Here is a 26942-nt window from a genome sequence, read left to right on the forward strand (position 1 = left end):
TGAAAACCCGACTTTCCAGAAACTGAGTACTTGGACATGAACAGAGTAAAGGCATGCACAAATGAGCGCACACACACACAAAGACACGGGAGCCCCACACCAATCTGTCAAAGTCTCAACTTGTTTTGCTTTGTCAGATGCACGGAACATAAAGTTTAATTATGGGGAAAAACGGCCAGCATATGTTCATTAATCATAAAATGACAATTAGATCTGATTTATGTCAAACATGCTGAGTTCAAACAGAGCTCCAGAAATAAATTCATAAGAACCAAAGCTTTTCATTAAAGATTCTGCAAGAGGGGGTCATATTTTCTATCTAAATCATCACTTAACATTATATAAATCATTCATTAAGTCATACGTAAATTATACATCCATAATTTCCAATTATAGGGCCTTACATAAAAGTTTACGTTTATTGGAGCTCTCAGACCCGAAATGATTGCCAAGCAAATCTCCCTGAGGTGTGCAGGGTTGACGGGAGGCCACCCCTAGCACAACCACACCTTCCTGGGGATGTCAGGGAGCCCTGCTGTCTTCTGAGACACTCATCACAAGCTGTTCCCAAGTCAAACCAAGTCCATTATCCTAATGAGAAGCCCCAGGCCCCACGTGGCCCTTGGCCCTGCTCCCTGCTTGAAAATTAAGTTTCTGGGGCCGGGCGCGGTGGCTCAAGCCTGTAATCCCAGCACTTTGGGAGGCCGAGACGGGCGGATCACGAGGTCAGGAGATCGAGACCATCCTGGCTAACACGGTGAAACCCCGTCTCTATTAAGAAATACAAAAAAAACTAGCCGGGCGAGGTGGCGGGCGCCTGTAGTCCCAGCTACTCGGGAGGCTGAGGCCGGAGAATGGCGTGAACCCGGGAGGCGGAGCTTGCAGTGAGCTGAGATCCGGCCACTGCACTCCAGCCTGGGCGACAGAGCGAGACTCCGTCTCAAAAAAAAAATAAAAATAAAAAAAAATAAAAAAAAAAAAAAATAAAAAATTTTTAAATTCAGGCCGGGCGCGGTGGCTCAAGCCTGTAATCCTAGCACTTTGGGAGGCCGAGATGGGCGGATCACGAGGTCAGGACATCGAGACCATCCTGGCTAACACGGTGAAACCCCGTCTCTACTAAGAAATACAAAAAACTAGCCGGGCGAGGTGGCGGGCGCCTGTAGTCCCAGCTACTCGGGAGGCTGAGGCCGGAGAATGGCGTGAACCCGGGAGGCGGAGCTTGCAGTGAGCTGAGATCCGGCCACTGCACTCCAGCCTGGGCTACAGAGCGAGACTCCGTCTCAAAAAAAAAAAAAAAAAAATTTTAAATTCAATGTCTGGCCTGAAATGTATCTCAGTCTCCATACCCTCACACCTTTTCTCTACTCACAGCTAGAGAGCGGCCAACAAGAACTTGCCTCTACCCTCCCAGAGAAAAATGGTCCAAATATATCCAACCAATCTTTCCAGGAGGGCAGGAGAACGAACCTGTACTCTATTTCCATTTCACGTATTGCTCCCCGCCCCATCAGAGGCTACGTTCCTGCAAATACACAGTTCTGCTCTGTTTGCCTTCCTTGGACACTGAAATGACTTTCCACTGACGTGGGTGAGGGTCGTGTGTCCTCCTTCCACGTGACGAGTGGCTGCCACAGTAAGGACAGCTTCCACATTCTGGGCTCTGCTGGCTGTGATGGGGACACTAAAGACACGGGAACTACTGCCTGAGTCCTGGGGCCTCAAAAGAGGTGGTTTTTCAATGGAGATTTGGTAGGAGGCAAAAATCAAATCCAATCAAACTAAATCACCATTTCCAAAAATACACGCTTGCCCCTACAAGAAATAACCTGCAACAACTCACACATAATTAGCCCATCTGGAATTCATCTTCAAATCTAATTAAGCTCTAATATGCAGAAACATTTTTCCAGCACCTGTTCACTTTAATCTCCCCCTCTAGGGATTTTTCTTGTTAAATGCCCCTCTCTCTTTTTTGTGTCATGCTATTCTCTTTCAAACTTAACTATCCAACTGTACCTTTTCCAGTCCCCAAGAAAATAAAGGTGTTCTATCCCCCTTTCGTCCCTGGGGAAACAGGTAACTTCTACCTCTCCCCCAAGCCTTCACTCAGATGTTTTCACCAGCCAATCCCTAGGCCTACACACCATTTTAAAAGGCAATTACTTTTTATGGGCCTCAGCAAATGTCAGTTGGAATGTGCTGGGAGGAGGATGTCTTAATTCTAAGTTTGGCAGCCGTCAAAGTGTCAGCAGCTTTATCTCCACCTGGAGTGAGGCACCAGGAGGTCAGAGGTTGTGGCCCCAACGCCTCACCACCCGCCAGAGGCCACTTCTGGAAGTACTAGCGCCAAGGTCTTGACACCAAGAGAAATCCAGGAATCGATGTCTTTGTTAGCTCAAAAGCATTGGGGATGCCCGGGGTACGGTGGCTCATGCCTGTAATCCCAGGGCTTTCAGAGGCCCAGGTGGGCAGATGGCTTGAGGTCAGGAATTTGAGACGAGACTGGACAACATGGCGAAACTCCGTCTCTACCAAAAATACAAAAACGAGCTCGGTGTGGTGGCGCACTCCTATAATCCCAGCGACTCAGGAAGCTGAGGCAGGAGAATGGCGTGAACCCGGGAGGCGGAGCTTGCAGTGAGCTGAGATTGCGGCACTGCACTCCAGCCTGGGACACAGAGCGAGACTGTCTCAAAAAAAAAAAAAGAAAAGAAAAAAGAAAACGAGGTCTGAAAGCTTTGTTTTCCTGAGTTATCCTGTGGCGGCTCAGATCCTGCTACCATTTGTGCCTCTTCCTGCCAGTTCTTAGAAAAGCAACACATTCAGGATTTCATTTACCTTTTCTTTTCTTTTTGATGCCATTCAATCAATGGAATTCACTGTTGTCCTGGCACAAAGCCCACATGCTTTTGTGTGTGTGTGTGTGTTTGGTTTGAGACAGTCTTGTTCTGTTACCCAGGCTGGAGTGCAGTAGTGCGATCTCGGCTCACTGCAACCTCTGCCTCCAGGGTTCAAGTGATTCTTGTGCCTCAGCCACCACACCCTGCAATTTTTTGTATTTTTAGTAGAGACGAGGTTTCACCGTGTTAGCTAGGATGGTCTCGATCTCCTGACTTCGTGATCCACCCGCCTCGGCCTCCCAAAGTGCTGGGATTACAGGCGTGAGCCACCGCGCCTGGCTGACACTCGGTTTCTTAAAGGCACCACTGCTTAGAAAACAGTCCAGTCCATGTGCAACAACACAGCACCTGTCAGCTGCACACAGAACCGGCAGCTGGTATTTCTCGGGCCAGCTGTGTGCACAGAGCCACTTGGTTCTCACAACCACACCAGTCACAGGCACTACTGCTATCCCTGACACACAGCAAGACAGGAAGGGTTACAAAGATGAATGAACCTCCTAAAGCGATTGGCGAGGACAGTTGGACAGCTGTGTAGATACTGGGCCCCCCACACCATGTGCACAGGCTCCCCACCTCCCAAGTCAGTGCTGGTGCTGCAGAGCCAGGGCACACGCAGACCTCCCTCCTGCCTTTGGGGAACCTTGAAGTTGAGGCTCGGACCCCAACAGTGGTCTCACACTGAGTAAGACTCTCTCCACCTCCACCGCAAGGGAAGATGCAAAATTTTCTCTTAGACTGGGAATATACTATAAGAAGTGATTCAGAATCTCTTCTCTTGGCAGTTTCTTAATTGATAAACTGTCCTGAAAAATGCTGGAAGCAAACACAATCTCCTATGGGTGAAAATGCTTATTTTAAAAAGCTGTGTGCTGCTGGGTCTTGTCCCAACAAATACAAAAGTGGGTTATGGGGCTATAGCGAACAGAGCGGTTTGGTAACAACAAAGGAGTACATTGCAGGTAAGTGGTAGAGGACGATGCCCAGAAGTAAGACACGAGGAGACACAGATACCTTGGTTTACAACAAACAGTGGGACTAGGTCAACCAGGCGAACATCTGGAGAAGCACAAAGCTAGATTCCTACCTCTACCAATATCATGCATAAATGGATTAAGGATCTCAAAGTAAAAATAAATCCTAAAAGCACGGAAAGAGTATGTAGGCAGATGCATAGTTCTGGGGTAAAGAATTACAGTTGGCTGGGGATGGGTGTGGTGGCTCACACCTGTAATCTCAGCATTTTGGGAGGCTGAGACGGGCGGATCACAATGTCAGGAGATTAAGACCATCCTGGCTAACACAGTGAAACCCCGTCTCTACTAAAACTACAAAAAAATTAGCCGGGCATGGTGGTGGGCGCCTGTAGTCCCAGTTACTCGGGAGGCTGAGGCAGGAGAATGGCATGAACCCTGGAGGTGGAGCTTGCAGTGAGCGGAGATCACGCCATTGCACTCCAGGCCTGGGCGACAGAGCGAGACTCCCTCTCAAAAAAAAAAAAAAAGAATTACAGTTGGCCGTTGCACAACACAGGTTTGAACTGAGCAGGTCCACCTATAGGCAGACTTTTTTCAACCGAACACAGATTGAAAACACAGCATTCAAGGGCTGGCAACTCCTGTATGCAGAGATCCAGCTTCACACACAAGCAGCCTGGAAGGGCCCACTTTGGGGCATGAGTACAAGTGGACTCGGGTGTATATGGAGGTCCTGGAACCGATCCTCTGTGTCAACTGAGGGATAGTTGTACTTCCAAAGTTCGACGACAAAGGCAGAAATTACAAGAAAAAGAGTTAAGGTATCTATGAAATCAGAAAATACTTCAGCTTCTTTGTATAAAAGACAAAGAATGAAAACCTGGTTTGTTGGCCAGGCGCGGTGGCTCAAGCCCTTTGGGAGGCTGAGACGGGCGGATCACGAGGTCAGGAGATCGAGACCATCCTGGCTAACACGGTGAAACCCCATCTCTACTAAAAAATACAAAAAACTAGCTGGGCGAAGTGGCGGGCACCTGTAGTCCCAGCTACTCGGGAGGCTGAGGCAGGAGAATGGTGTAAACCCAGGAGGAGGAGCTTGCAGTGAGCGGAGATCCGGCCACTGCACTCCAGCCTGGGCGACAGAGCGACACTCCGTCTCAAAAAACAAAACAAAACAAAACAAAAAAAACCCTGGTTTGCAACATATGACAAAGGGTTAATATACAAAGACCTCACGAATGAATGCCAAAAATGATGAATCACCTTATAAATACCTAAGCACACAAAGAGGCGACTCACAAAGAAAACAGTCAGTAAACACAGGAGACTCCCTGTGGCCAAAGCAGCACAGAGAGAGGGGTCCTGGGCCTGCTTGGTTCTCGCCAGCGTCATAGGCACGAGGGCCAGGCTGGTCTGCAGCACCACCCACAAGTGTCCACCCTGACACCTTCCCAGAGGAAATGTGGGAGGACACACAGACCCTTCGAGTACACAGTAAGCTTCGGCAACAAAATCCTAGTTCTGGGAATTCATCCCAAGCAATTTAAAGCATGCACTAAGAATGAGTTACAGGGTCCACCAAGTGCTGTTCACAGCACCAGATGCCAACAAGCCCCATGGCCTGCTGAGTAAGCAATGCTTGGCCACAGCAAGGGGCAGTGGCTTCCTCCGAGATGCCCTCTGGCCCCTCCACAGCCAGCTCCTTGAAGGAACGCTGTCCTTCTTGCTGCTTCTATTCCCCCTCGACCCCCCACGGCACTCTGACCTGCCCCACCCCAGCACTGAGTGGTCCTCGCCAGACTGCCTGTCCGCACAGCTCTCCAGGTGGGGGACCCCAGCACTGTCCCTTGGCACCAGGACATCACCCTCCCACCTCTCCCAGACCCTTCTCCTTGACCTCTTTAGAGCAGCAATCCTTGGAGTTGCTCAACACCCTCTTCTTTTCTCCCACTGAACCACAGTTTGGCTCATCTACTCCAGGTTAGCTCAACGCCCTCTTCTTTTTTTTTTTTTGAGACAGAGTCTCGCTATGTCGCCCAGGCTAGAGTGCAGTGGTGCGATCTCGGCTCACTGCAAGCTCTGTCTCCCGGATTCACGCCATTCTCCTGCCTCAGCCTCCCGAGTAGCTGGGACTACAGGCGCCCACCACCACGCCCGGCTAATTTTTTGTATTTTTAGCAGAGACGGGGTTTCACCGTGTTAGCCAGGGTGGTCTCGATCTCCTGACCTCCTGATCCACCCGCCTCGGCCTCCCAAAGTGCTGGGATTACAGGCGTGAGCCACCGCGCCCGGCCAACGCCCTCTTCTTTTCTCCCTCTGAACCACGGCTTGGCTCATCTACTTCTGGGTTAATTTAGGCTTTCTCCGCAGATAGTCTGAAAAGGACATTATTGGCTGTATCTCTTGCCTGAGCTTCCAGACCTGAGTCCTGGCAAATGTCTGTCCTGCTACATCTTCAAACTCTGCATGTTGGCACCTGGACTCACCATCCTCTCACACAGACCCATGGCTCTACTCTGGCACCAGTGGCAACCCTACTCCCCCAAACCAGGAACTTGGCTTGAGACTGTGCTCCTCTCTGCATGCCTGCCAGGCCTCCGAAGCTCTCAGTCACAACACACCGTCCTCATCCCCAAGGCCACAGGGAATTGACATGTGGCCTGGATTACCAACATCACCAGCTTCTCACTGGGCTCTCCAACCCCAACCCGTTCCCCCCACTGCAGCACAGGATGGGTATTCTACAGTGGGGACCTCCCCTGCCCACCCCATCCGGCTGTCAGCACCTGTCCACTGCCTCTCCTACCTGGATTTCAGCCCCACTCACTCCTCTAACCTTGCTGCGTTCTCCTGACTCAGGCTACTGGCATCCAATGCCTGGACTGTTCAAAAGCTTCCTGCCTCCAGACTAACCCTCCTGACACCTCCAGTAGGAACATTCCAGAACCCACTTTCCGTATCTCTTTCCATGGCCTCCCACTGTCCACCACAGGTCACTCCAGCTAGACTGGCCCCCCAGGTGCTTGCTGTGTTCTCAGGTACATGGCTTCAGCAGACTCCACTCCACCTGGCTTCCTCTCACACACTCCAGTCTCAGTGCTGTGAATGGCCACCTCGGCGGGCCCTGTTTCCCAACAAGACACCTCCACAGAGTCTGCAAGAAGAGGGACCAGGAGGGACCTGCTCACCATGGAGCCCCAGGTCTGAGGCCTAACACCTGATCCACGGGACGCGCTCAGCAGATGAATGGTGTGACTGGTCCGTTTTCTCACTGCTATAATGAACTGCCCAAGACTGGGTAATTTATAAGAGGTTTAACTGACTCATAGTTCAGCATGGCTGGGGAGGCCTCAGGAAACTGACAATCATGGCAGGAGGGGAAGGGGAAGCAAGGCACCTTCTTCACAAGGCGGCAGGAAGGAGAAGTGCCGAGCAAAGCGGGAAGAGCCCCTTATAAATCCAACAGATCTTGTTCTCACTATCATCGAGAACAGGATGGGGGAACCACCCCCATGATTCAATCATCTCCACCTCATCTCTCCTTGACACCTGGGGATTACAAGTCAAGATGAGGTTTGGGTGCAGACACAAAGCCTATCCATATCACAAAGGGTGCTAGAGGCGTCCATTTTCTTCTTACCAATCTACAATATTTAATTTTTTCATAATAAACATACATTTAATTTCATATTTAAAATGTTCCATCTTTATTTAGAGACAGGGTCTCAACATGTTGCCCAGGCTGGAGTATAGTGGTGCAATCAAAGCTCACTGCAGTCTCGAACTCCTGGGCTCAAGCAATCCTCCTGCCTCAGCCTCCTGAGTAGCTGGGGCCACAGGTGCACACAGCATAGACTGCACACATTACTGTTTAGTGTGGTGGCTCACACCTGTAATTCTAGCACTTTGGGAGGCAAGGCAGGTAGATTCCTTGAGGTCAAGAGTTTGAGACCAGCCTGGCCAACATGGCAAAACCCCTCTCTACCAGCCTAGGTGACACAGCGAGACTCCATCTCAAAAATAAGTAAAGAGGCAGGGCGCGGTGGCTCATGCCTGTAATCCCAGCACTTTGGGAGGCCGAGACGGGCGGATCATGAGGTCAGGAGATTGAGACCATCCTGGCTAACACGGTGAAACCCCGTCTCTACTAAAAATACAAAAAATTAGCCGGGTGCGGTGGCGGGCGCCTGTAGTCCCAGCTACATGGAAGGCTGAGGCAGGAGAATGGCGTGAACCCGGCAGGTGGAGCTTGCAGTGAGTTGAGATCGCGCCACTGCACTCTAGCCTGGGCGACAGAGCGAGACTCCGTCTCAAAAAAAAAAAAAAAAAAAAAAAGTAAAGAGAATTCGAGCAGTCTGATGCAAGTGCATCTTTAGATGTGAGACCCTCCTGTTGCCAGCCTCTCCCTCCTGCCTGGACAACACCCCCTTCACAAGTTCTTGGTCTAAAAGGTGGTCTCCACTCCAGCCTCCCGCTTCAGCTGACCCTATGGCTTCCTGTGAGCAAGGTGATCCCCAAACCTGCATCCCATCGTTCCTGCCAGCTGCGCCCACCTCTGCCTCCCATCCTCATTGTACTGACCTGTCTCCAGATGCCCCAAAGTTGTCCCTGACACACAGACCATGCCCCTTCCTCTCTGTGTGCCAATTAGCTCCTTTGTTGGACACCAGGAAGCAGTATATGCCCATGCCAGTATTTCCCTTACGTTAATAAAAACACAAACAAGAAAACTTCTCAATCCCACTTCCCACCCTAGTGACTGTCCTTTGCTCTTTCCCTTGCAGTGAAACCCCCTGAAAGGATCATGCAGCTTGCTGAGGTGAGCTCACCCCCATATCCTCCTCTGTGAGCTCACTCTCGGCAGCCGCTCGTCCTCTACTCAGCCAGGCTCATCAAAGCTCCCAACATCCCTGAGCTGCTGAAGGCAAAGCCTCCTCTCCCGACTCACCAGGGAGCTCCTTTCTCGCCTGCCTTCCAGGGCGCTATGCTTCTGCCCCCCAGCTCCTGCCTCCTGGTGCCCTCCACCTCCTTCCCCCAAGGAGGGGTTCTCCTCAACCATTCCCTTCAGGATGGACGACTCGGCCTCTCACCAGATCTTGAGCACTACCCCAACACCATCTGTGCCATGTGCCTCTCCCGAGCAATACGCTCACCTTGGGTGGTGCCCCTGCACTGGCACATCACCAACAGATCCCTGGCCTTCCAGCCTGGCTGGACACCCTGGAGTCTGCCTGCCTCTTCTCTCAATCACACCACACACTCAGCCTCCTCACTACTGCACGGCCATCTCTACTCTCTACCCTTGTCTCCTTTTCCAGCTCTCAGCCCAGCAGCCAGAGTGATCGTCTCACAGCCCGGACACAGCCATCTCCCTTCAGCACCTTTCAGGAGCCCCCATCTCACTTCCAACCATAGATTCAGCTTCCAGGGGACCCTCCCACCTCTACCCTAGCAGGCCACCCTACTTATCACTCTCTGTGCTGGGAACAGGCTGCTGCCTCTGTCTGAACAATCTCCTCCAGACATCCCCAGAGCTGCTCTGTCAATCAACACCTTCTCTCCCCTCTCAGGACTTGACCCTCCAGGGCACTCCAAGCTTCTCTACCTGTTCCACAGCAGTGGCCCAACTCCTCTGCTGCAGCAGTGTCCCCAGTGCAGGGAGCCCTACTCCATTCTCCATGAACTCCAGGGCCTGGCAATTTACAGGTGTTCTCTAAACACTACAGAATGGATGCTGTGAGAGCACTGCACAGTGAATCAGGTCAGTGCTACCAAGGGCTTGACCACCCAAACACAATAGCTTTTGCTCCCCAGTGGTGAGGAGCAGGGAGAAGACCCTGCGCAGCTCCAAAAGGCCCAGGGCCAGACTCCCATGCCCAAGCAGGGCCGACGCCTGTTGGAGGCTCAGAAGCCCAGGGCCAGAGCTGGGGGCCTGGGAGAGACACGACATGGTGTGGAAGTACAAAATCCCCAGCGGACCTGGGCCAGTCCATCCCTGGGCTCACGCCCGTCAGACTGTTTCCTTGTGGCTGAAGGAGAAGAAAATTGAGATTTTAAAACAGAGTAAGGCTGGAAGTGGTGACTCACACCTTAATCCCAGCACTTTGGGAGGCCAAGTTGGGCAGATGACCTGAGGTCAGGAGTTTGAGACCAGCCTGGCCAACATGGTGAAACCCCGTTGCTACTAAAAATACAAAAGAATCAGGCAGGCATGGTGGTGGGTGCCTGTAATGCCAGCTACCTGGGAGGCTAAGGCAGGATTGCTTGAACCTGGGAGGCGGAGGTTGTAGTGAGCTGAGATTTCACCACTGCACTCCAGCCTGGGCAAGAGAGTCAGACTCCATCTCAAAAAAAAAAGTCAGTTAATAAAATCACCATGTCACAAAAGAACTGGAAGCCAGCCCCTTGTCAAAGTGCCTAATTGTTACTTGTCCTCAAGAGGCTCCTTCAAACCCAATCAACCAATTCTCCCTGCCCCAGAAGAATAAGCCCATGGACACCAGACCCTTAGCACAGGTACAGACAGTGAGAAGACAACTGGCTCCAGCGAGAGGAGCAGCCAGTCCTCCAGAACGCCAAGGCCACCTCTCCTCACTCCCCCACGGCGACTACAGAAATCAGCCAGTGAAGGCAGTCCATGGGAAGACAGTATATTCCCGGGTTGCCAGCCAGCAAGGTGGTAAGGGCACAGCTACAAAGCCAAGTCAGATTCCAGACACTGGAGTCACTGTCCCATGTCCAGAGGAGTGGGAATACAAGGACTGGAGGCTGTGTGATCTCTGTGGCAGAAGGGTCGTAGCCTGCCACATCCTCACACATCACACAGGCAGCAGGAAAGAACATTCCTGAAAGCAGAGGTGCACGGATAACTTACACCTTCTGGGCAGAGCTAGTAGCTTTGCTATACCCTGGATGGAGTCCCACACCATCTCAAAATGTCTCTAGGACGTGCTGACAGCAGAGACATGCTTCCGTGGCAGACCCACCGCACCCTGGTGTCAGAGAGGGAACATGAGGAGGGCTCCTCTGTACCAAAGAACACCCGAGGGGCCCACCGAGGGGCCCAGACACCACAGTGAATCACCAGAAAACATAGAGCACAGACGGAGCCAGTCGGAAGTCTTACTCAGGGAACATTTCCAGAGAACTTATGGTTCTAGGAGCCTAAGCTGAGGCCCAGTGGTTGTCCCGCAGGCTGCAGCAGCACAGCCAGGAGGGCCATGAGGTAAGCGAGCTGTGGCATGACGGGCATGAAAGGGCAAGCTGGAGGTGCCTGCACATCAGATCCATACCAGGAGGGTTTCAGACATGATGCACGATGAGGGGCATGGACCTGAGTTTCACCTTCAGTGGGAAGCAAATGAACACCTAAGCATCTAACGGTGTTCTGTGTGTGTATGTATGTATGCATGTTTTTGGAGGAGTCTTATTCTGTTGCCCAGGCTGCAGTACAGTGGTACAATCATAGCTCACTGCAGCCATGAACTCCTGGGCTAAAGGGATCCTTCTAACTCAGCCTCCTGAGTAGCTGGGACCACAGGCTCATGCCACAGCACCCGACTAATTTTTTTTTTTTTTTTTTTTTTTTTTGCAGAAATGAGGTCTTGCTATGTTGCACAGACTGGCCGTGACATCCTGAGCTCAAGCAATCCTCCCGCCTTGGCCTCCCAAAGTGCTAGGATTACAAGTGAAAGCCACCACACCTAGTCTATCAGTGTTCTTTTTAAAGGAAAAAACAGGAGACAGTCAAGCGCCTCCTGTCTGTACAACCATCTATGAGTATGAGTCTTGTCACTGTGTGATAGGCAGGAGGTCCCAGCCTGCCCAAACAAAACCCCCACCAGCTGGGCTCTGGGGCTGCACATACGGTTCCACAGCTGCAGACTCGAGGCAGATGGACAATGAGCCACAGCCAGCCTCCTGATCTGAAGAAACACAGAAGCCCAAGGAGCCTCCCCGCCAGGGCTAGGCCTCCCCCCTGCGGCACTGCGCCTGCGCACTCATGACTCAGCACCCATGTGCAAAGGCACCAGCAGCTACTGCCTCATGATGCAGCGCGCACGTGACACACCCATGTACATTCACGGCTGGAAAGTTATTTTAAACTCTTCTTCCTAATTATCAAGAGAGACATTAGTATGACTTTTTTAGAGAGCGAGTTGGAAATATCTATCAAAACTCAAAAAACCTTCCCCCCCAGCAGTTCTATTTTGAAGATATACAAAGATGCCACAGCCAGGCACGGTGGCTCACGCCTGTGATCCCAGCACTTTGGGAGGCTGAGGCGGGCAGATCATGAGGTCAGGAGATCAAGACCATCCTGGCTGACACGGTGAAACCCCGTCTCTACTAAAAATACAAAAAATTAGCCAGGAGTGGTGACGGGTGCCTGTAGTCCCAGCTACTCGGGAGACTGAGGCAGGAGAATGGCGTGAACCCCGGAGGTGGAGCTTGCAGTGAGCCGAGATCAGGTCACTGCACTCCAGCCTGGGTGACAGAACCAGACTCCGTCTCAAGAAAAAAAAAAAAGAAAGATGTCACATGAGGATGTATGAGGGTGTTAAATGTGGCACTTTCTGTAATAACCAGGAAGAACCAAAGGCCATCAACACAACACCAATTAAATACATTCTGATCTGGCCATGTAGTCAATAAATGCACTCATGTATTCTCCATAATTACAAGTCTTTGAAGTTAAAAGAATAGAAAAGGAAACAACTCTACCAGATGCAAAGAGTAGTTCTCATTAAATATGTTTTCTTCATGCTTCTCTGCAAGGGACAAGCGTCCCCTTTCACAAGCCTTCCTGCCCCTGACTGCCCCATAGACAAGTGTGGCTGGCTGGCCCTAGTCCCTTGGGAAGCTCCTGGTCCTCACAGGACTATGTTTACACCCATGCTTTCTAAAAAAAACTACACGTGAATGATGACACAGATGTGCCTTCAAATCACTTCTCCAAGGTCAGTATCTGCACAGCTCCCCTCATCTGTCCACAAAGCTCTTCCTCATTCTCTTACTGGCTGCACACGGGACAGGGCAAAGCTGCAGATCCTTCTCCCTCCTGAAGGACAGTCAGGAAGCTTCTACTCCCACCCCGTGTGTGACTGCACGTAAATGTATGCCCACATACATGTGCAAATGCCTGTATGTGTCTTCAAAAAACAAACAAAAAAAATTTGGTATTATACTGTAGGTACAGATGCACTTTTAATTTTACTTTCTAAGTTTTATCCCTTATCTTTCAATGATTTGTAAACGCATACCTTCAGTAACCACATGTTATCCCAGAGTCCAGCTGTAACTTAATATCCCCTCGGGATGGGGCTGTTCAATTCTTTCCAATTTTTATTGCCAGAGACAACAATATGATGAACAACAGCCTTAGACAAATATTGGTGCAAGTTTTGTTTACAAGGCATATTTTACCTTCAACCTCAAAGTCCATGGGAAGACTAAAAGGATGACTTTAATGTTGGCTTTTACAGTTCTCTTTGCTCCAACTGGTATTTTCCTGAAACATGAGAAATCTGTCTCAAATCCTACAGGGCTATAAACAATTTTGGGATGTATTTCTAGCCTATTCTCACTAACAGCGGGCAGATAAGCCCTCTATGAAAACAACAGAATGATTAAGGAAATGTCACATATTTCATGACAAAAGGGAGCTCCATTCCTAAGTGCAAGAAACTTATAATAACACATGGAAATAAAAAAGCAAATTTCCAACCCGAAAAGGGTATTTAAAAATAATCCTACAGAAAACTCATAGTTGATGATAAAATCCTACAAGCACTTGCTTTACGATTAAAAGCAAGACAAAGGTGCCAGAGACTTTCACTGCCATCAGTGCTGTTTGGGAGATCCCAGGCAAAATCGGGATAAGCCCAGAGAATGAGAAGGTCTGATGATGGAAAGGATAATACGTGTAGGAAATGCGAAAGACTAAACTTATAAATAACAATATTGAGGAACAGATAGCAGTTGCTGGATACAAAATTTACCTGTTTCAAATAGCAACAGTTTAAAAATATAATTTTAAGACAGTGCTATTTTGTAATAGGTTAAAAATAAATTAAAGTACCTAGGAATAATCTAATAAATGATAGGTAAGACCTCCACAGAGAAAATTGAAAACCTTTCTAAGAGACGTTAAAGAACATGGGAATGAGGCCGGGCACGGTGGCTCACGCCTGTAATTCTACCACTTTGGGAGGCCGAGGCGGGCGGATTACCTGCTGAGCTCAGGAGTTCGAAACTAGCCTGGGCAACATGGTGAAACCCTGTTTCTACTAAAATACAAAAAATTAGCCGGGCGTGGGGGTGTGGGCCTGTAGTCCCAGTCCCAGCTACTCGGGAGACTGAGGCAGGAGAATTGCTTGAACCCAGGAGGCAGAGGCTGCAGTGAGCCAAGATTGCGCCATTACACTCCAGCCTGGGCGAGAGAGAGAGACTGTCTCAAAAAACAAAACAAAACAAAAAAGAGTATAGTATTACTTCTGGTTTAGGAAAATTGGCCAATGGAATAAAAGAGAGTCCAGAAACATCCATGATTCTCCATGATTCAGGGAGACGACTGACGACAGAGAAGCATCAAAGATTAATAGGGAAACAAAAGTTTGTTTTTATTCCCAAAACCGTGCTCATATAGCTGATTATCCACAACGTTAAGAAAGAAATCAAGGACGGGTGAGGTGGCTCACACCTGTAATCCCAGCACTTTGGGAGGCCAAAGTAGGCGGATCATGAGGTCAGGAGTTCGAGACCATCCTGGCCAACATGGTGAAACCCAATCTCTACTAAAAATATAAAAATTAGCCAGGCGTGGTGGTGCACATCTGTAATCCCAGCTACTCGGGAGGCTGAGGCAGAAGAATCGCTGAACCCAGGTGGCAGAGGTTGCAGTGAGCTGAGATCAGGTCACTGCACTCCAGCCTGGGAGACAGAGGAAGACTCCGTTTCAGGGAAAAAAAAGAAAAAAAAAGAAAGAAATCAGAGGCCGGGTGCAGTGGCTCACATCTGTAAACCCAGCATCTGTAAACCCAGCACTGTGGGAGGCCGAGGCAGGCAGATTGCTTGAGCCCAGGAGTTCAAGACCAGCCTGGGCAACATGGTGAAACCTTGATTCTACTAAAAATACAAAAGAGTTAGGTGGGCATGGTAGTGTGTGCCTGTAGTCCCAGCTACATGCGAGGCTGAGGCAGAAGGATCACATGAGCCCAGGAGGCAGAAGTTGCAATGAGCTGAGATCATGCCAGCCTGTACTCCAGCCTGGGTGACAAAGCGAGACGCTATTTCAAAAGAAAGATATAGGTCAGGCACAGTGTCTCATGCATGTAATCCCAGCACTCTGGGAGGCTGAGGCAGGCAGATCACTTGAGATCAGGAGTTCGAGACCAGCCTGCCCAACTGGGTAGGAGGGAGGAAGAGGAGGCAGGGGCCTGAATCCAAACCAGATAAGACCCCCAGCAAAGGGGACTGTGGCACTGAGACAGAAAGCCCCCTCCCTCCTCCTGCAGGAAGTGAGTGCTGGGAGACAAGAGTCGGGCAGAGACCCTAGAGACACAGGAGTTTCAAACATGTAGCCATTCTCCCCCCTCAAGATGTTTGCAGCTGGGTGTGGTATAATCCCAGCACTGTGGGTAGCCTCACACCTGTAATCCCAGCACTTTGGGTGGCCCAGGTGGGCAAATCGCTTAAGGCCAGGAGTTCCAAGACCGGCCTGGCTAACACAGTAAAACACACTCTCTACAAAAAATACAAAAAATTAGCTGGGTCTGGTGGCACATGTCTGTAGTCCCAACTACTCAGGAGGCTGAGGCACAAGAATTGCTTGAACTCCGAGGGCGGAGGCTGCAGTGGGCTGAGATCACGCCACTGCACTCCAGCCTGGGTAACAGAGCAAGACTGTCTCAAAAAAAAAAAAAAAGAAAAAAAAAAATGCTTGTAAAAGTTTTAAGGTACATGGGATACCTACATAATTAAGTGTATGAGGCATGAGAAACACGAGAAACTTCTGGACAGACTGTATCTCCCAGCCTTTCAGGGCCAGTGAGACAAAGATTTAAGGAAGACTGTCACCTCACAAAGAGCACTACCAGGCTCTCAGATGGCACCCCTAAGGGGCTACACTGTAGAAAAACAGAAGGATCAACTCATCAAAATGCAAGTCAGCTCTGACCTGCCACTTGCCGCCTGGATGGAGATGGACAGCTCACCACCACCACGCTTCCCATGGAGGAAAGGAAAGCCCTCTCTAGAAGAAGACACCCTGCTGGAGTCTCTGGCTTGTGATACACAACGAGCACCACACCGCACACACTCAGCACCCCAGTAACAAGGACAGACAGACAGATGGTCCACAGAAAACACACTGCAGCTGTAGACCTACATACGCTAACCCATAATTAGAAAAAAAACCAATTAAAACTGACGCAGAAATAGCAGGTGACATAAGTTAGTATATAAGAACATTAAAAGTTAATACGGGCCGGGCGCAGTGGCTCATGCCTGTAACCCCAACACTTTGGGAGGCTGAGGCAGGAGGACTGCTGGAGGCCAGGAGTTCAAGATCAACCTGGCCAACATCGTGAGATCCTGTCTTTAAAAAAAAAAGGAAAAAAAGAAAGAAAAAAGTTAATATAACTGTATCCTCTATGTTCAAAGAGTTAAGTAGAAACACGGGAAGCAATTAACAACTTAAACTTCTAGAATGAAAACTACAACGTCTGAGATTAACAATATGCTGGATGAGACTAACTGCAGATTAGACACTGTAGAAGTCAAGATCAATGAATGTTAAGACATAATACAAACTATCCAAAATGAAACACTGAAAAAGACTGAAACAAAATGAAGAGAGTATCAATAAACTGTGGGAAAACTCCAGGCAGTCAAATATATGTGCAACTGGAGCTCCCAAAGGAGCAGGAACCGCCAAAAAGAAAAAACGTTGAATAGCTGCAACTAACAGGATTCTAAAAAAAGGTCCCTAAACATCTCCCACTGTCTTCTCATCTCCACCCCCATCCTTGAGACAGGGTCTCACTCTGTCACCCAGGCCTACATGTAATGCAGTGGCACGATCATGGCTAAGGGCAGCCTTGACCTCCGCAGACTCAGGTGATCCTCCTACCTCAGCCTCCTAAGTAGCTGGGACAACAGTTCATGCCACCACGTCTATTTTTTGTAGAAACAGGGTCTCGCTATGTTGCCCAGGCTGGTCTTGAGGTCCTGGGCTCAAGCAATCCTCCTGCCTTGGCCTCCCAAAATGCTGGGATTACAGGCATGAGCCACCATACCCAGGCCCCATCTTCTCCTTTAGAAACTGAGACTGACTGTGTTGCAATGGTTGGATTTGGTCTTACTGATCTCAAACCTAGTGCATGTACCTCCACTTCTGGTGAGAAGCCCTAATGCCATGGAAGCATGAGTAGTTAATATCCAGCCCCAGAAACGTGACAGAAGCCTTTAGTGACAAGGAGGGTTCAACCACAGCTGACAAATGGCTGCTATAGACAGAATGCACCCAAATTAGAAAGGTTCAAGACAGGTTGACACCATTATTATTATTATTTTTTTGTACAGAATTTTCTTTTTATACAGAATTCTTTTTCTTACCATACTTTTACCTTATAAAACACATCAGGCACGTACTGCTCACTGCTAGACTCCTTGGCGTAGCCAAGCTCCGGGGCATCCTTGCATGGCAGCAAACACTCATCACGGACGAGCGCCATACACTGATTGGACACCTGGTACCCTTCAAAGTGGACTTGATTGTCAGGACCACCTGCAAGAGAGAGACCTTCAAAAAGAGCCTACCAAACAGCATTCAAACCCAGTCCACATCTGTTAACTCTTCACCTCTGATCAACAGAAAAAACAAACCCTCAAGAGTTTGTCGGGGTAAGAGTTAAAAAGTGTTCAGTAGTCAGTGGGTGCAGTGGCTCACACCTGTAATCCCAGCACTTTGGGAGGCCGAGGTGGGTGGATCATGAGGTCAAGAGATTGAGACCATCCTGGCTAACTCAGTGAAACTCCGTCTCTCCGAAAAATACAAAAAATTAGCCCAGTGTGGTAGTGGGAGCCTGTAGTCTCAGCTACTTGGGAGGCTGAGATAGGAGAATGGCGTGAATCTGGGAGGCGGAGCTTGAAGTGAGCCGAGATTGCACCACTGCACTCCAGCATGGGTGACAGTGCGAGACTCCATCTCAAAACAACAAAAAAAAGTTCAGTAGTCAACGGATGGGTGGCCACAACACAAGACCTAGACATGCATGTCACAACACCCTGCAGCTCTACACACATTTGGCTCCACAAACAGGTGCCACCAGGGACGTGCTCTACCAGAATCAGGAAATCAAGATTGTTAAACTTTTGAAAAAAAGAAAAAAAAGAAAAGAAAATGCTGGGTGCAGTGGCTCACGCCTGGAATCTGAGCACTCTGAGAGGGCAGGGTGGGAGGACTGCTTGAGCCCAGGAGTTTGAGACCAGTCTGGGCAAAATAGTGAGACCCTATTTTTCCAATTTAAAAAAAAAAAAAAAAAAAAAAATGATTAAACATTGTCTAACATCTGCCCCTAAAGCGAGGCTTAGTGTCATCAGCACTTGGGCTCCTGGTTCATAGTAACACCAGGGGTGTAAATGGCAGACAGATCCCTAGGTCCACGGTAAGGACGGGTGGATAAATTCATCTGGAGGCAGAGAGATGGGGGAGGGGTTGGAGAAGAGCAAGATGGAAACTATTTTTAACACAAATCCAGTCATTGTATTGTGTACACAGCAGCCTCTGTCTTACAGAAACCTGCACGGCCCCCACGCAGAGTCGATGCCACCAGGTATCATCACACAGTGTGGAGCTGCAGGTGCCACTCCACGGCCGTGGGTAGACCTGGGAGCCCAGATCCTCCACGGTTTCACCCTCCACACTGCCCACCCCATTCTTCTCTCCCAGTCTCCACTCCATCAAAACCTCCAGATTGACTTCATGTGGGGACAAGGGGACTACAGATCACGGCTGAGAGGCGGCAGTGTGGTCCAGTTAGACCAGGTCCCTGAAGTGAGTTGGCCAGATGATGCCATGGGGGCAGCCTGAGCCTTTGGAGGAGGCAGGCATGGGGGAGATGCCCACCGCCGCAGGGTGTGCTTCCAGAACTGAAGTTACCACTGACTACAATCTCATTATTTTTTAGGCATTTATTTATCGTTTTACAAGTAAGGTCTTACTATGTTGCCCAGGCTGGTCTCTAACTCCTGGCCCCATGTGATCCTCCCGCCTCAGCGTCCCAAAGTGCTGGAATTACATGTATGAGCCACTGTGCCCGGCTCTCATCATGTTATAGCTTTGGAAGAAAAAAAAACCCTCAATACCTCTATCTCAGTTCCTTTGACAAAAACAATTATTTATGATCAGAAAACAGAAACATAGTGCACGTGGCTTTCAAACACACATCAGAAAGCAAACCTGACAGCCACAAAATCAGAAAAGGTGAGGGAAGAGATAGAGCTGGCTGCCACGAAGCTCTCAATGCACATAGGAGACAGGTGATGGATGGCTTCAAAACCCTGAGTCAAAACTTGCTCCAAAGGCACAGTTCACTAGCATAGGATATTCTCCCTGCCCCAAACTCAAATGCTCAGGAGGTAGCCAACCCTGCGCAAACGACCACTAATATCTCAGCAAAGACACAGGCACCTCACTCACCCGTGTGCCTGGTGGCATAAATGGCACTAAAAGAATGCAGGGCTCACAGAGAGCTGAGGTAAAGGCTGGACAGAGCGCCAGGGAGCCACAGTGCAGACATCTGGTTAGAACACTGTGAAAACCTGGACTGGGCTTGGCACGGTGGCTCATACCTGTAATTCCAGCACTTTGGGAGGCCAAGGCAGGCAGATCACCTGAGGTCAGGAGGTCAAGACCAGCCTGGAAAACATAGTGAAACCCTGTCTCTACTAAAAATTAGCCAGGCATGGTGGTATGCACCTGTAACTCCAGCTATTCAGGAGGCTGAGGCAGGAGAATTGCTTGGCCCCAGGAAGCGGAGGCTGCGATGAGCTGAGATCACGCCACTGCACTCCAGCCTGGGCAATGGAACAAGACTCTGTCTCCAGAATAAAACAAACAAACAAAAAAACAAAAAACCTGCACTGGTGTTTAGATTGATCATTAACATGACAGGTCATTCAAGAAAGAAAAATCTAGCAGTTGAGAATAAGAGAAAAATGGAAAGCAGTATTTATAAAACTGAAGGCTGTTTATAAACAGCAAAATTGGCCATATGGATAATCTTCAAGGGTAAATTCACTGAGATGAACTGCAAACTCCCCCTCCCATGTGGAGCAGCAGGAAATACGTGTCCTGATGGGTTTGTGTAACCCTGCCGGAACGGTTGGCAGGACAAGTTAACTATCACTCCCTTCACAAATCAGCCAGTCAGGAAATCCTTACGTGGGAAGGATCACAGGGCCTACAAACAGGCAGTGACAGAAAAACCCCAGCTGCTATTGAATCTGAGATGCATTTCTGGTTTTTTAAACCAGATCCTCAGGAAGTAATTTTCACAGCCTGTAAATTTAGAGTATGCCAGACTATAAGGACACAGACGCCCAGCCCAGTGAGGGGCGTAAGCTCTGCACTGTCCTTCCACAGGCCCCTCAGGGTCACTCAAGCAAAGCGCACACTTCATCGGGGCCCTTACACTCTAAAGTCTCATGCCAGAGAATATCTGTGTACAATGAAAGGGGAAAGGGGAGGAAGGACAGATGCAGAGGGAGGGGCGAGGCCTCCGCATCCCAGCCAGGACCTGAGTGCTGCCGGCAGGAGTGCCACGCGCCCTGTGCCACATGGCTCAGTCTGCACCTTCCTTTTTTTTTTTTTTTCTGAGACAGAGTCTTGCCCTGTCGCCCAGGCTGGAGTGCAATGGCATGATCTCGGCTCACTGCAACCTCCGCCTACCAGGTTCAAGCAATTGTCCTGCCTCAGCCTCCCGAGTAGCTGAGACTACAGGCACGCACCACCACACCCAGCTAATTTTTATATCTTTAGTAGAGATGGGGTTTCACCATGTTGGCCAGGCTGGTCTCGAACTCCTGACCTCGTGATCCGCCCACCTCGGCCTCCCAAAGTGCTGAATTACAGGCATGAGCCACCATGCCAGGCCTGGTCTGCACCTTCCTGTCTAAGGAGGGACGTGGGACAGGAATGCAGCAAGTACAATTTCCAACAGCGCCACAGGGTCCCCACATGGCCACGAGCAAGAGACCCTAACCCAGGGGGAAGAGCACACTTTACTTGTGTTAGAAAACCTTCACCCGGGCTGCAGCCATTAAAGACACGCAGGAGGAGGAGCACTCCTCAGTCGGCTACCACCCTCGGGAAAGGGAGACACAGCAAGTCTGAGCCCCAAGAGGGGTGATTCACACAGACACGAAGGGGCTGTCACTGCCTATCTGCTTATAAATTAGGTTATTTATTGTCTCTCAGTTCTAACATCTTTCAGTAAATGCCAATTCCAGAGGCGAAAAAAGCCTAAGGATGATCTATAAAATCTCTCAACTCTCAACAAGAGGTATGACTCAAATTGAAGGTGGTAGCCCCCAAGTTAGAAACTGTAATTCTAAAAATGTGCCAGTTCGCCGGGCGCGGTGGCTCAAGCCTGTAATCCCAGCACTTTGGGAGGCCGAGACGGGCGGATCACGAGGTCAGGAGATCGAGACCATCCTGGCTAACACGGTGAAACCCCGTCTCTACTAAAAAATACAAAAACTAGCCGGGCGAAGTGGCGGGCGCCTGTGGTCCCAGCTACTCGGGAGGCTGAGGCAGGAGAATGGCGTGAACCCGGGAGGCGGAGCTTGCAGTGAGCTGAGATCCGGCCACCGCACTCCAGCCTGGGCGACAGAGCCAGACTCAGTCTCAAAAAAAAAAAAAAAAAAAAAAAAAAAAAAATGTGCCAGTTCTTCTGGCTCATGGAATAATTTCTCCATAGAAACAGTAATTAGACGGGGCACAGTGGCTCACACCTGTAATCTCAGGACTTTGTGAGGCCAAGGCAGGCAGATCACTTGAGGCCAGAAGTTCGAGACCAGCCTGGTCAACATGGTGAACCCGTCTCTATAAAAAATACAAAAACTAGCCAGGTGCGGTGGCTCACACCTGTAATCCTAGCACTTTGGAAGGCCGAGGCGGGTGGATCACGAGGTCAAGAGATCGAGACCATCCTGGCGAACACGGTAAAACCCTGTCTCTACTAAAAATACAAAAAAAAAAAAAAAAAAAAAAATTAGCCGGGCGAGGTGGCGGCACCTGTAGTCCCAGCTTCTAGGGAGGCTGAGGCAGGAGAATGGCGTGAACCTGGGAGGCGGCGGAGCTTGCAGCAAGCAGAGATCGCGCCACTGCACTCCAGCCTGGGCGACAGAGCGAGACTCCATCTCAAAATAAAAAAAAGAAAAAAAATTCTAAAAAAAAAAAATTACAAAAATTGGCTGGGTGTGTTGGCATGCGCCTGTAATCCCAGCTACTTGGGAGGTTGACGCACAAGAATCACTTGAACCCAGGAGGCAGAGGTTGCAGTGAGCCAAGATCGTGCCACTGCACTCCAGCCTAGGTGACAGAACAAGACTGTCTCAAAAAAAAATTAAAAATAAAAATAAAAGATCCTTGATTTCACTCAGAATAAAATAGAAATTAAAACCACACTGAAATACTATGGAACTGTTCCATATCCCACATAACTCAGAATGCCCACTACACACTTGTGTAGACAAAAGCACTATTTACAATCATGTGAGATTAGAAGCAATTCTACTTTATAAAGAGCCACAAAACAGACAGGCACAGTTTCAATGCACACCGAATTCTCTGGGACTATAATAGTGTAAGCGGAGGTCAGGGCACACTCTTCTGCCTGGAACTGGGTGAGAGCTGCTGAGCCTCTCAGGAAGCCACGTTGCTGAAAGCAAGGCCAGCTAAGAGGCCTGGACTCAGCCCTGTGCTCAGCCCTTGCCCACACAGGCCAGCACGGATCCCACTGTGCTGTTCTCACGGGTCAGTCCAGAAGCACTGACACACCTAAACGTTCGACTTTATTCTGTTTCTTTCCTATCACTTTCCCTTGATGTTACAATTACTCTGCCTTCTATTTCAGCATTCTGTGTGTCGCAGCCTACATTAGCTGTATTACCCATGAATTTTATTTCTGCATAGTAAAGGGGTATCACAAAGTGTTCTAAAAACAGGAGTTGAGTCTGATAGGCTTGGAAACTACCAGCCTACACTACTGCACCCAGATATCAGCCTACGTGTGGCAGGGGGTGGGGATGTGACACCGAGAAGACTATGACGATACCTTTCTCCCCGTCTGTAAATACAATGCTAGCCCGGCAGAATTCTAAATGACATGAGCGCCTTTGTTCTCTGCTCCCCTCCTGGGTGCCCAGTGCCCCCTGCCTGACGCCCCAGCTGCTCTCCAGCTGCCCTGAGTCTCCCACCATGAAAGCATCCCTCCCCAGGGTGCCCTCACTAACGGGTTCTGTAACGCAGAATTCCCAGACCCTCCTTCAATCCTAGCCCAAATTCCCAACCCTTCCCTTAAGCGCTCAACCCAAGCAACAATTTAGGAAAATAAATCTGACTCAACTAATTCACATGTGAAATAGTTAACATGTATTATTAAAATAATTAACATGTGAAAGATGCCTATCACTATTCAAAAAGTATATTCATTTCGAAAATCCATCTAAATGCACCTTACATCAAGGAACTAACTGCAGGCTAGGCAACACAGCAAGACTTCGTTTCTGTTAAAAATTTAAAAATTAGGCGAGGCATGGTGGCTCACGCCTGTAATCCCAGCACTCTGGGAGGCTGAGGTGGGCGGATCACGAGTCAGGAGATTGAGACCATCCTGGTTAACATGGTGAAACCCTGTCTCTACTAAAAATACAAAAAATTATCTAGGTGTGCTGGCGGGCACCTGTAGTCCCAGCTACTTAGGAGGCTGGGGCAGGAGAATGGTGTGAACCCAGGAGGCGGAGCTTGCAGTGAATTGAGATTGCACCACTGCACTCCAGCCTGGGCAACAGAGAGAGACTCTGTCTCTGGGGCAAAAAAAAAAAAAAAAAATTTTAAAAATTAGCCGGGCATGGTGGCGCACACATGTAGTCCCAACTACACGGAAGGCTGATGGGGGCGGATCACATGAGTCCAGGAGTCACACCAGTGAGCTGTGACTACACCACTGCGCTCCAGCGCTCCAGCCTGGGTGACAGAGCAAGAACCTGTCTCAAAAAAACAAACAAACAAAAAGACACAAAAACCTGGCAAGCTCAAGAATACGCAGCAAAGTGCAAAAACTTCTGCAGTCAGCTGGAACACTTTTCTTTCTTTCTTTTTTTAAAATATGTTTTATTTATTTATTTTTTGTAGAGATGGGGTCTTGCCATGTTGCCCAGGCTGATCTCAAACTCCCAGTCTCAAGGGATCCTCCTGGCTCAACCTCCCAAAATGCTACGATTACAGATATTGTAATCCCAGCACTCTGAGAGGCCAACAAGGGAGAACACCTGAGGCCAGGAGTTCAAGATCAGCCTGGTCAACAAGGCAAAACCCTGTCTCTACTAAAAATACAAAAATTAGCTGGGTGTGGTGATGTGCACTTACAATTCCAGCTGTAGGCTGGGGCACGAAAATCGCTTGAACCCAGGAGGCGGACGTTGCAGTGATCTGAGATTGCGCCACTGCACTCCAGCCTAAATGACAGAGTGAGACTGTCAAAAAAAAAAAAAAAAAAACCCGCTTTTTCCTTTTTAAGATGGAGTTTCACTCTGTTGCCCAGGGGAACATCCTTGTCCATATATACATACACATATATACATATATATATATATATATATTTTTTTTTTTCTTTTCTTTTTTTGAGTCTCACCCTGTCACCCAGGCTAGAGTGCACCGGCACAAACTCAGTTCACTGCAATCTCCGCCTGCTGGGTTCAAGCGATTCTCCTGCCTCAGCTCCTTGAGTAGCTGGGATTACAGGTGCCCACCACCACACCAAGCTAATTTTTGTATTTATAATAGAGATGGTGTTTCACTCTGCTGGCCAGGCTGGTCTCAGGACTCCTGGACCTCAAGCGATCCACGCATCTTGGCCTCCCAAAGTGCTGGGATTACAGGCGTGAGGCACCACGCCCGGCCAACATAGTGGACTTTTAAGGACAGCACTGACCTAGAGGAGAACTCTGTGGAGGTCCTGATTCTGTTGTGAGTTTTGGGGTTTGTGTTTATAGTTTTATGCTGTTAAGTTCAGAATTTTTACCATAAAAAGAAAGGAGGAATTTATATCCCACAAGCCCAGTAAGAAAGTCCACTATAACTAAGTTAAGAATAAAAGGCTACCAAAAAGAGGAACAAAATATATTAACGAGGTGGTAATATTTACATTACAACTGTCCCTGTTATACCTGTAGCCACTGCAGTAACAAACTTGGATCCAAAATGTCCATCGGGAGAGAGCCGGCACATGTTGGGATGCTTGTTCTGGAAGTCTCCTGCAGTGATGCACTCTTCTGAACTTAGGAAATAGGTGTCCTAAGACAAGAGAAGCAGCCTATCAATTTTACAGCATCATGCCAAATGTTTCTATTTCTTCATTAAAAAATGAGAACTAAGTCAGGCGCAGTGGCTCACACCTCTAATTCCAGCACTTTGAGAGGTGAAGGTGGAAGGCCCACTTGAGGACAAGAGTTCGAGACCAGCCTGGCCAACACAGCAAAACCTGGTCTCTATTAAAAATAAAAAAATTATCTGGGTATGGTGGCGCACACCTGAACCCAGGAGGAAGCTGTAGTGAGCCGAGACTGTGCCACTATACTCCAACCTGTACGACAGAGCAAGACTGTCTCAAAAAAATAAAAAATAAGAACCAAACGATAAAACTCAAAACCACTTTGAAGCAACTATCTATAATTCCTAACCATTACCAATTCCTCATCTAAAACCACCCACAACTACGAAGGCCAGAAGCACTATGCAAACCACCCGCCATGGGCTGAGCCCTGAAAGTCACTGTTTTGTAAAGGTAAGATGGGTTTAGCTCTATAAGACCAGGATATCCGGCCTTCATTGATCAAGAAGACCTTCTTGAAAAATAATGGGGCCTGAGGGCTGGGTGCAGTGGCTCACGCCTGTAATCCCAGCACTCTGGGAGGCCGAGGCAGGCAGATCACGAGGTCAAGATCAAGACCATCCTGGCTAACACGGTGAAACCCTGTCTTCACTAAAAATACAAAAAAATTAGCCAGGCATGGTGGTGGGTGCCTGTAGTCCCAGCTTCTCGGGAGGCTGAGGCAGGAGAATGGCATGAACCCAAGAGGTGGAGCTTGCAGTGAGCTGAGATTGCACCACTGTACTCCAGCCTGGGCAACAGAGTGAGACTCCGTCTCAAAAAAAAAAAAAAAAAAATAATAATAATAATAATGGAGCCTGAAAGCTAGAACCAGCGGTGCAAAGAGACCCTGAGAATGCAGGCCAGTGCCATCTGTAACCAAGCCACAGGGCCACATGCACATTCCTATCTCCACCTCACCTTATTTCGACTGTAGCGGACTGTACCCTTTCGGGTATCTTCTGAGACGAGGTCTGTAAATATCCAGCCAACCTTAATAAAAAGGAAAGTATCTTTTAAACATCTCTTTAAGATAGATGATGAATGGTTGGGTGTGGTGACTACGCCTGTAATCCCAGCACTTTGGGAAGCTGAGGCAGGAGAATCATGAGGTCAAGAGATCGAGACCTTGGCCGGGCGCGGTGGCTCAAGCCTGTAATCCTAGCACTTTGGGAGGCCGAGACGGGCGGATCACGAGGTCAGGAGATCGAGACCATCCTGGCTAACACGGTGAAACCCCGTCTCTACTAAAAAATACAAAAAACTAGCCGGGCGAGGTGGCTGGCGCCTGTAGTCCCAGCTACTCGGGAGGCTGAGGCAGGAGAATAGCGTAAACCCGGGAGGCGGAGCTTGCAGTGAGCTGAGATCCGGCCACTGCACTCCAGTCTCGCTCTGTCGCCCAG

At 49.1% G+C, this 26942-nt stretch overlaps 1 protein-coding gene across 1 annotated transcript in view; it reads right to left on the reverse strand.

Annotated features, from left to right (window-relative positions):
• Positions 1-26942, reverse strand: part of NPLOC4 (NPL4 homolog, ubiquitin recognition factor) — an 85321-nt gene that overhangs the window by 16535 nt on the left and 41844 nt on the right. The window contains exons 10-12 of the mRNA XM_025361476.1: positions 26461-26532; positions 25337-25463; positions 17509-17669 (exon numbers count right to left, since the gene is read on the reverse strand). Of these exons, the coding sequence (XP_025217261.1) occupies positions 17509-17669; positions 25337-25463; positions 26461-26532 (360 nt within the window). The remainder of the gene's footprint in view (positions 1-17508; positions 17670-25336; positions 25464-26460; positions 26533-26942) is intronic.

The sequence above is a fragment of the Theropithecus gelada genome, chromosome 16 (assembly GCF_003255815.1).
Source record: "Theropithecus gelada isolate Dixy chromosome 16, Tgel_1.0, whole genome shotgun sequence".
NCBI classification, from domain to species: domain Eukaryota; kingdom Metazoa; phylum Chordata; class Mammalia; order Primates; family Cercopithecidae; genus Theropithecus; species Theropithecus gelada.